Source organism: Manis pentadactyla, chromosome 10 (genome assembly GCF_030020395.1).
Source record: "Manis pentadactyla isolate mManPen7 chromosome 10, mManPen7.hap1, whole genome shotgun sequence".
NCBI lineage: Eukaryota > Metazoa > Chordata > Mammalia > Pholidota > Manidae > Manis > Manis pentadactyla.
The window spans coordinates 94856683-94867599 of NC_080028.1; the positions used below are offsets into that span (position 1 = coordinate 94856683).

Sequence of the window (10917 nt, forward strand, 5' to 3'; positions counted from 1 at the left end):
ACTGGACCCCGCTGTATACAGATGGGCTATCTCACCTTCAATTAATCTCTGCCAGCAGGGCTGGAGGAGCAGGTACCAGCAGCAGACAGTGTTCTGTCCTGTCCTTGGCTGTGCCTGCTCAGGGGCCCATGGCTTGGGTCTGGGGGAGGGAGGCACCTCCAAGGACTCAGCCATGAGACTTGGAATCAGGACTCTGGCCCTTTAACCACTTCCTGGCTGGCAGACAACAAAGTATTGAATCTTCACTTGGGTTTGGATGGCCCAGCATCTGGGCTGCCCTTGGGACCTTTCCCAGGACTGGGGACAGCCTCAGGGCTGAGCTCTGGGGGTGGCTGGTATGGCTCTGGCCACTGGCTACATCAGCAGGAAGGGGGTGGGCTGAAGGTTTGGCAGCACACGCAGGTAGTATTACCTAAATTTCCAGAGAAGGATCTGTGGGGTCTTTGAGTCCAGCCCCCTCATCGTCCAGTGCGGAAACAAGGGTCCAGAGAAGGAAGAGACTTCTCAGGGTCTCAGAGACAAACAACAGTAGAGAAAAGTCTTCCCATTTGCTGCTCTGCCTCCAAAGAGAGAATGTCTTTGTCCCCAAGGACTATAGCAAATTAGGCTCGGGGTTAGGGTTATGGCTCAAGACTCTGTATCTGCCTTCTGGACCCTCACAGGCTCTCATTGAGCACACCCCCAGTTTGCCCTCCATGTTCCCCATCACAGTAAATGACCATTCACCAGGGCACTCAAGCCAGAAACTCAGTGTCATCCCAGACACCTGCACCCAACCCCACATCCAGCCAGTCCCAGTCCTGCTGTCTTCCTGTTTATTTCTGGAATCATGGTCTAGGCTTTGGTTCCCCTGTCTCCAGCCCCTTCCAGCCCTTCCTCCAGGAAGCCTGCCCTGACCAGCCGGGTGGGACCACAGACACTCGTCAAAGTCTCTTATATCACACTGCACTGCCATACCTCTTGGTCTCCCGCATACCACTGAGCTCCCAGACAGGGTCTCCTTCAATTCCAAATTGACAGCCCTTCATAGGGTGGGGCCCAGAGTAGATGCTGGGTGAGTGAGTGTTGAGCAAATAGTGTCTTATCTCCTGTTTGAACAGTTCTCATAATGGGGAACTCATCCTGGAATGACTGAGTTGCTTACTTTTATTTTATTTTTCTAAGTTTTTATTAGTAGGGGGAAAAAAATCCTTTCTTGGACCTAGATGAAGTCCCCTCTAAATGATTTCCCTGCAGGAGTTCTGGCTTCTAGAACCATCCAGATTAGCTCCTCTCAGCGTGGTGTGAGATGGGGCAGCATGAGAGGCACTTAGGAGCTTGTTAGAAATGCACATTCTCAGACACCACCCCAGATCTACAAGCCCTCTAGGTGATTTTGATGCCTAATAAGATTTGAGAACCTCGGCTCCAGACACTAGCTCCCAGTGGCTGGTCCATAGATACTTCGTATCATATTAATCTGGGGAGCATAAACAATTTCACCCCAAGAACTTTCAATTCAGCAAGTCTGGGGTGGGTCCCAGGTAGGATTGACATATAAAGTACAAGACACCCAGTTAAATTTGAAGTTCAGATAAACAATGAATTTTTTTAAGCGTAAGTATACCCCAAATAAGAAATTCATGAAATTCAAATTTATTTTATCTGTGCCTCCTGTATTTTTATTTGCCATATCTGGCAACCCTACCAGTTTCTAACAAGCTTCCCCACAGATTCAGCCATGTTCAGCCTAAATCATCTACAATCCTTCAAGATAGGGGTTCTGACCACCTGTATAGCCTCATCTCCCCATTCTAGACATTGTCGTTTTGTTGACAGAGCATAAAATAACATGCATTTTGGGCAACCACATCATGATACTGACTCAAAGTGAGTCTGTGACCATTGAAAACCCCTAAATCCTTTGCAAGGATGCTGCTTCTAAACTATGCCTGACCCCCTTCCAATTTTAGGAAGTTTGGGACCCAGCTTCAGAATGAGGCCTTTCTCACTATCCTGTGTCACCTTCTTAGATTCCTTCCCTCTTCCCAGTCTTTTGAGCCCTTTTCAGAGTCTGACTGTATATTTCTGAGCCTTCCCCAGTGCTGTCCTTGGTGAATCTGATCACCCAGTTATCAGTGTTCCATCAGAAAGTGGTGACCGAATTGGATCAGACATGCATGAGGACAGAGCCCTGTGGTCTCCCACTAAACATTTCCATCTAATGTGACATTGACCCATTAATCAACTCCCTTGGAGCACAGATTGATCTATCCATCAGTTAGAAACAACGGTACAGAATATTAGTTCCCACCAGCATGCTCTCTCTCTTCGTGAAATCTGACGGACTCCATAAAAGATAATGTCAGGTGCCTCATGGAGAGACCCTGTGCCTGCAGTAACTCCCAGGTCTGCTGGCCCAGCAGCCCCAACTTGGAAAGAAGTGAGCTTAGTGTGCAATGACTTATTTTAGGAGCCTGGCTCCTCCGCTATGGGTTCTGGGTCATTCTTTTAACAGACCTGCTTTGGTTTCCTGCCTGGTGCTCTCCAACTTGCCAGGTAAAACTGATGTACTCCACCATCTATCCTAGTGAAAATCCAGACTACGTCTGCCCCCTGGGCCTTCCTAACCCCTCCTTTCCTTCTTAGTCATTCCTGAAAGATTGCCCCAAGCCTAGCAATTGTACGCAGGCACCTAGTGCTGGGGATAGAATTTCGCAATGTCTGGAGATCTGAGTGCATTCAGAATTACTTCCACCAGCTTCCTCTACTCTGCCCTCAAGAGCTCAGGCCAAGTTCTAGGCTGGGGAGCCTGCCCTTGTCAGAGGGAAAGCATGCAGACCAGCATTGCTCAGAACCTGGCTCCACGGGTTCTGTGGGATAACTGGGACCTAAGTACTTTCTCCCCACACCCTTGGCTCACCTCCTGCACTGCCAGGTGCTGGGTAGGCTCTGGGGAGCCAGAACAAAGGGATCTCTCCCCTTGAAGGGCTCACAGTCCAGAAGGAGGGGGAGGAGAGGGTTCATATGCAGACAAGTTTGAACTTAGGCATCTAAGGAGGTGAGGACAAACCTGTGGGAGCACAAAGAGGGAATGATTTATCTTTCCTCAGAAGCAGGAATGGCTTACCAGAGGAGGGGACATTCAGATGGGGCTCTGAAGGATGAATAGAAGTTGCCCAGGTAGAGAAGAGAGGAAATGGAATTCCAGCACAGGGGAACTGCACAGGCAAAGGCACAGAGAGTGAGAGCACATTTCTGGGGACAGATGACTAAGGCTAAGGGACTGGATGTGGGTTGCAGGATGAGGTGCAGCAAGGGATGAAGCTGTGAGATAGCATACGGCAGAATGCAAAGGGGTCTCTCAGACTGCATTACAGAACGGCACCAGGCATTCCTCTATCCCATCTCCCATTGTAATCATCTTCCATTTGTTCCACCCCTGCACCTTGAGCTCTACCTGCTCAGGTCTTTGCTGGCGCCAGGAGTTGAAAGTAGCCCTCAGCCCAGAGGAAGCCAGACCTGTGAGCCCACAGTGCCAATAGTGGCAAGGGCTCTGGGAGGGTAGCACCAGCCAGAGGAGTAAGGAAAGGCTCCCAAGAGGTGGTCATGCCTACAAGCAGTGACTCTGAGGACACATGGATTCAGGAGAAGGGTGTCCCAGGGAAAGGGAACAGCGAGTGGAAAAGCCTAGATGCAAGAGAGATGGCGAATCTTGGGTGGGGGTGGGGCTAGACCAGAAGGCAGGCCACCACTTCAAGCCAAGGCAAGGCGAAGCCACTAGAGGCTGTTAATCTGATTCACTCCTGAACCAGTCTCTCAGGTTGCAATGGAAGATGGACAGAGAGGATGGGGGCACCAGGCAAGATACTGAGATGGGACCAGGGTGAGGGGCTTGGATTTTGGTGCTGACAGGAGGGGAGCAAGCAAAAAAATGTGGATGATGTTGAGAAAGGAGATGAGGGGCCAAACTTGGTGACAGGTGAGCTGTGCTGGGCCAGGACAAGCTCCACACACATCCCTGGCTCGGGTGGCCAAGAGCTGGAAGGATCACCCATGAGCCAAGCACCATGGCCCAGACAGGCAGGGGATGGGACTCCCAAAGCTCTGTGTGGGGCTGAGTGAGTGGGTGGTACTTGTGGGGCAACCCAGGAGAAGCCCTGGTGAGCTGGGGTGCAGGGCTCAGCTAGGATGGAGGTGGGACCCAGCAGGGTTTTAGAGGTGGAGACAGAGTTTAGAAGAACAGCTTTGGTCTGTAAATCCCCAAGAGCCCTGCTCTCCAGAGGAGTCTGGATGATGCTTCTAGGCACAGGTGGGACCAAAGGCTCAGAGAGGGTCAGTGACATCCTCAGGGTCACACAGCAAGACGTGGAGGAGCCTGGCCTGGGACTCAAGGACTTGGGACTTACAGGGATGAACATATAAAAGGAGCTTATGTTCTTTCACCACTGTAACTGCCTGTCACACTCTGTCCCCTTCAGAGCCTCTTGTGCCTCTCATGGTCCCCCCATCTCTTCTCACCCTTCCAGGCTTTGTGGCTTTCAATCCTCCCACCCCCATCACTCTGAGGCCAGTGAGGGCAGAGTGTTTTGGGGGTTGTGTTGCAGAAAGCCCCCATCCAGGATGTCCAGACACGCCCAATGCCTCTTTCCCACCTCCCTCCACCCCTTCCCTCCTTCCAATCCCACTTCCTGGGAAGGAGGCCTCCCTGTTGCTTAGCAACCAGCAGAACCTTGGAGAAAGGAAATGGAAATAACTCAGGAGGTGCCTCCCCTCTGTCAAGATAGGTCTTTGGTGTGTGTGCACGCACATGTGTGCCCAGGCACGGGCACGTGCATGCTTTACTTTGGGCCTAGCATAGAGCTAGGGCTTCTTACTTCCCAAGCCCTGCTGACTCCACATCACTCTCTCGAGCCTGCAGGAGGGTGTGGCTGCCTGGAAAGCCAGCGTCAGTGCCACTTTTGGTCACATCTTCAGAATCAGTGTTTCCAGAAGTTTCACAGACTTGTGCACTCCAATCTAGATCAGACCCCCACCTAGAACGCTGGCTTTGGGGAAGCTGGCCAGATCAAAGTGAGAGCTGAAAACTGCATCTGTGGTGGGAATGGAGTTGACTCGACTTCCCATCGCTGCAGGAGCAGTCTGGAAGGTGGGAGTGCATGTAGTCTGTGACCCCACTGGCCAGAGACAGTGTTTGAGGGGAGGGGGTAAAACTGAGCCTGAAGGAAAAACAAAAATGAAACTAACAAATTTTCCAGAGACCGATTTGGTTGCCTGGGAAGCTGGAAGCCGGGGCTAAGTGGCAGGCCCAGGAATTGGTACACGGAAGGGATGGTTGCCCTAGGTGGCTACTAGATCCCCGGAGATGATTCCAAGCGAAGGGTCCTTAGAGGCCATCTAATCCAGCCTGTATCCCCCACCTTACAGATGTTAAAGCCTGGTGTCCAAGCCTCGCTTGCGCCCTGAGGTATGACCCAAAGATGTAAACCTTCCGTCTGCCCCCCTATGCAGCATGCGGGGAAGCGGATTAGAGCTGTGAGTGGGCCTTTAAATCTCCAGGATTAACCCGCGCAGAGAGGAGTTTAGCAGGTGGCCGAAAAGTGACCATCGCGCCTGGTGCCTGTGTCTGTCCTGCAGGACCGAGACCAGCCGCTCTGGGGCCTGCTGCCATGTCTTCCACCGTGAACAACGGGGCGTCCAGCATGCCCTCACCGCCCGACGCGGCCAATGGCTTCCCGCAGCCAGGCGCCTCCTCGGGGGCTTGGCCGCGCGCAGAGGAGGAGCTGCGGGCCGCGGAGCCGGGCCTGGTGAAGCGCGCGCACCGCGAGATCCTGGACCACGAACGCAAGCGGCGCGTGGAGCTCAAGTGCATGGAGCTGCAGGAGATGATGGAGGAGCAGGGGTGAGCGGGCCAGGGGCGGGGACAAGGGGCGGGGCCGGACAGGACGGGACCCTGGAGCGAGTCAGGCAAGGGGGCAGAGTCTGAACCAGTCAGGGTGGAACCATTGCAAGCCCAGCCAAACTTCCATTCATTCATTCGCTTATTTGTACTGTAAGCTGTCTTGAATGCCTTCTCTGTGCCAAGCTATGAACTGGGCTCAGAAGCCAAGAAGACACAGTGCTTCCAAACACATCCAGTCCAGCAGGGGAGAGAGGCGTGGAAACATCAATGTCAACTCAAGGCCTCAGTTTCCCCTTCTATAAAATGGGTGGATTGAGCTGCCTGGACTTGCCAAGCGGGTGCTGCGGCCAGGCAGAAAAGCACAAAGGGCTGTTACTATGTGTGATGGCTACTGTGGTTTCCACAAAGGAATCCCAGCCGCCTTGTCTAGTTCAGAACCAGTCACAGGGCTCACAAGTGTGTCAGGCACTGTGCTGGGCAATGTTGGGCCCCAGAGCCGGATTAGTCCCTTCCTCAAAGACCACTCCCCAACCCCCAACTCCCTCCCCATCTCAGAAGGGAAACAGTCGTGGTAAAAGCCAGCCATACCACAAAGCAGATCAGAATCATGGTTATAGGACAGAACAGGAGAGGGCCAAGTGCTTCAGGAGCTCAGAGGAGAAATTCTGAGAGAAGACATTTGAATGGGCCTTGAAGAATGTGTAGGAGTTCTTGAGGCTGAAAAGGAAGGGTTGTGCATAGATCAGTCAGTGAGGACTTAGGGACCTCCCCAGAAAGTCAGTGGAGATGAGACAGCCCTCACACACAGAGCTGCAGGCAAAGCAACAGAGAGCAAAGACATTCCCATGTGTACTGCATCAAGGGAAACTGGTGGTCCCAAAGCTCCCTTTTGCATCTACCCTGAGTACTTTGAAACCAGTGGGCTGGCTGTTGAGGGAGTCAAAGTGGGGAACAGTATCTGCCCATCAGATTTGCACTGTCAGTGAGCCAAGAAATCAGAAATCCCCAGTGCATTGGGCCTGGAGCCACATCAGCAAAGACAGTCTGTGTACAGCAATTCTTCCAAACCAACCACACCTCTGTCCATCCAGGCCTCCTGGGCTCCCTAAGAGGCATCTAAGACCATCCCTGGAGCCCAGGAGGCACTGAGGCTCAGAAAGAGACAGTCATTGGCTGAAAGCCATCAGGAAAACAGGGACATGGCTGGGCCTGAATCCAGGGTCTCCAGGGGGCTGCTAGTCAGGGCCACTCGAAAGGAAAAGAGAGGAGCGTAGGCACTTGGTGTTCACCTCCGGCTGGGGACCAGGTTGGAGTGGGGACGGTCCCTGCAGAGATAGATGGGTGGAAGGCTGCTGAAGACTGAAAGGAAGCCTCCAGCTGGCAGTATAAACAGGTTTGATGAGCTGTGGTTCTGGACAGAGGAAATGAGATCCCCAGGGGCAGGGTTGAGTGTGCACAGGAGTGGAGTATCCTTCTACAGAGAGAGCCCAGGACCTTAATTAAACCTGCAAATCCTGCTGAGTTTGGAGACTCCAGGAGCCAAGGGAGTGTACGCAATGGGTGTGGTAAGGGAACAGGAGGGGTGCCTGGGGCACAGGAGGGCCAGACTTCTGTGCTTTATTCTTAGAAACTGTCCCCTTCCCCTCACAGAGCCCCATCCCTTTGGTCAGGGCCCCTTCCCCCACCCAAGCCCAACTCCAAGTGACCCTCAGACTGCAGTCTCCCACAAAGCTAGCACTCAAGTTACCATCCCCCTGCCTGCCCCATCCCTTGGCAGCAGCCTGATTAGTGGAGGGCACAGCTCCTCTGGACCTCAACAGTCCAGGCCCGTGATCTTGGGCAAGCCACAGTCACTGGCCTGTATTGTAGGGAGTTGTTATGAGGGTCCTGTGGACTAAGGCACACACAGGGCTCTCCCTGCCCAGCCAGTCCCCAGAAGGTGCTCTACAGACACCAGGGACTCTTGCTGTCTTATCAAACCCAGTCCTTAATATCCATTTCTAGAAATGCTGGTCCATTCACATTACTTACCAGATTCTCAGACACTTGATAAATATACCTACTAGTCCCAGGAACACATATTCTTTGGCCCCATTAAAAACCAATTCCTTCCTTAATGCTACTGGTTGGCCTGTTAATTCTCTGGTATGAGGCTGCACTGAAGTCACTCTGACATTCCCCCACTGACCTACCCCTGCCCCCCCTTACCTACCACCCCTGAGGTGGACAGAGCACGGCTTTGAGCTTGGAACCCTTCCTCTCCCTGTTGGGTTTCCTCACCTGCAAAATGGAAATAGGAAGACCACCCACCTCAGAGCTGTGGTGAAGATCAAATTAATGACCAAGTGATTCTGAGCAGAGACAGGCAGAATGAAACATTTTCCACTCCAGGGGCCTCTTTTAAAATGCAGTGTCTCCTCACCCCACACCAGCCCCAGAGGGCCACCCAGAAAGTCCCCACAGCAGCAACAGATTTGGTATGTCCTTCCCTTGTTTCTGAAAGAGCCAGACTGGCTGTGGGGGCGTGTCTGAGCCAGAGGCAGGCACTGAGACAGACATCATCGCCCTCCCTGCTCCACTCCCCTGACCACGTCCTGGACTTTCAGTCTGAGTCTTTGCCTTGCTAGCCAGGCCTCCTCCATGGCCTTAGGTTGGCAGATACCGCCACCTCCCCAGGGAAAGGATGGTTCAGGTAGCACCCTCTCTCCCCATCTCAGCCTTTGCCTCCTGGAAGAGCAGAGAGAAGAGGCCCAAGTGATTCCTGACCTGGGACCATGCTGACCCAGCCAGGGTGGGAAAAGGCAGGGAGCCTAGCTTGACTAGACCCTCTATCCCCCCTGCACTGGGGCAAATAATCATCAATTGCTACCATTTATTGAGCCTCTACTATGTGCCGTGCTTTGCATAAGGTGCTTTATATGCATTATCTCCCTTAATCCTTATGACAACCCTGAAAGACAGGTTACTATCCCATTTCACAGATGTGGATACTAAGAGTAAGGGAAGTGTATGGACTTTGTCCAGGGTCACAGAGCTAGAAAGTGGGGACAGGAGGAGTATCAGGATTCAAAAATAAGACTGCCTGGCTCTCCCGCCTCTCCCCTTAATTGCCGTCCCACGTGGCTCTCAGCTAAGGGATGATTTCAAGAAATAGGAGCAGAGGGGACACTCACAGGTGGTGACCTCACTTGAAACCTCTTTGCCGAATAACCAGATGTGATCTCTGGCTTCCCTGCTGCTCCCAGCAAGATACACTGAAACATAGAGGGTCCCTTCCCAAGACTCTGAGTAGGTTCAATCCAGCAATCTCAGACCCACAATGGAAAATCCAAATTGAAAGTCCAATCTTCAAATTCTTCAGTGCCTCTCCATCACCAGTCACTCATTTGTCAAAAAATTATGAATGCCACATGTGTCGGGCAAGGTGCCAGATGCTAAGGACACAATGGCAGCTCAGACAGACAAGGTCTCTGCCTGCCCTGCGGAGCTCCCAGGCCAGCACAGGATACAGGAGTCAGCAGGTGATGACTAGCACATGAGCCACCTGCCAGGATCCAGGAGGCACAGGTTGCTATGGAAACACAAATGTGGGCACCTAACCCGGTCAGGGGTATCCATCCTGCTCTCAACATCCCATGAGTCACATCTCTGTGCTTAGCCATGATTATTTCCACAGGGAAACCTTAAAGTTAATTTATGAGTCAAAGGATGTGTTCATATTTTAAGGCCTTTGAAAAGAATTGCCAAATTGCTCTCTAAAAAGGCTGGGCCAATCCCCAGTGCTTGTTGAAGGGAGGAGGGAAGAGATGGGCAAACAAGGTGCCATTGTCAAGGACAGGCTGAGTGGGAAGGGCAGGACCTGCTGTGTGGATGGTAAGCTGATGGCCGAGAAAAGACAGGACCCCCGTTTCTTTTCACCACCATGTTTTCTTTCCAGGACAATGACCTGCAGCCAAGGAAGAGGAAAGTAAGAGGTTTAGGACCCCCATATTGTTTCAGCAACAGACACTGAACACACGCAGTGCGCCAGGCACAGGACAAGGGGCTGGGGAAGCAAAGACCCCCCAGGGACAGCATGGACTCAGGCTGGAGAGGGAGATGCCAGAGGAGCTGGGAGGCCCAGACAGTGGCTGTCACAGTGGTACAGTGGGAGAGGATGATGACAGACCCCAAGGTGTGGGAGCAAAGATGAAGAGTAGATCATTCTGGGCTTTGGTCCCTAGCCAGACACCTGGCTCAAAGAGGGAGAGAGAGGGGAGTAGAGAGCTTTGGAGCTTCCATTCAAGGCCCAGACCTCACCACCCTCAACCCCAGACCAGGAAGCAGAGGATCTCGCACTGGGATCCTGGTCAAGCCACTTGGCAGCCTTGATCTTGCAAAAGTGGGGATGCACTTCCAAGGGTGTCATGAGGATCAGATGGCCTTGGGGCTAGGAAAGCAGAGAAAGCCATGGATTCTTGTTTCTCCCCTAAAATGTCTCCAGAGTGGCTGCAGCCTGGATATGGGAGGAGGGACTGCCCGGGGTGCGGGGGAGGGCTAGAAGGAGGGCACAGCCTCACCTGATGTCTCCCCACCTCTGGGAACAGCACTTCCCTATAGTTTATTTGTTTGTCTGGCTGGTTGTTTGGCTGGTTTCGTGCAAAATGGGGAGGCCTTGAGCTCCTCCAGTGCTGAGAGCCTTGCTTGGGGGTGTGATGACAGACAGTTCATTGCAAACTGGGAAGTCCACTTGTGGCCAAGGGCTGGGGGCATGGGCAAGTGGGGAGGGATCAAAGTCTAGAAAGCAGCCTTCACCTTCCCTGTGCCCCTGTAGGTACTCAGAGGAGGAGACCCGACAGAAGGTCAGGACTTTCCGGCAGATGCTGATGGAGAAGGAGGGGATGCTTACGAGGGAGGACCGGCCTGGGAGCCACATGTGAGTGCTCAACCTGGTTGGGGCCCTGGGGGCGGGGGAGGGTGCCAGCTGGCTTGGAGGCCAGTGGGGCCATTCCAAAGCTCCCGAGCTGGGGGTGAGGGTGAGAGGAGGAGAAGCAGGA

General features: G+C 53.0%; 1 protein-coding gene across 1 annotated transcript in view; it reads left to right on the forward strand.

Moving 5' to 3' along the window:
* The window catches only part of SRRM3 (serine/arginine repetitive matrix 3), a 50183-nt gene that overhangs the window by 12193 nt on the left and 27073 nt on the right, over window positions 1-10917 (forward strand). Inside the window, 2 exon segments of the mRNA XM_057487256.1 lie at window positions 5617-5881; window positions 10695-10796. Of these exon segments, the coding sequence (XP_057343239.1) occupies window positions 5649-5881; window positions 10695-10796 (335 nt within the window). The 5' untranslated portion in view covers window positions 5617-5648.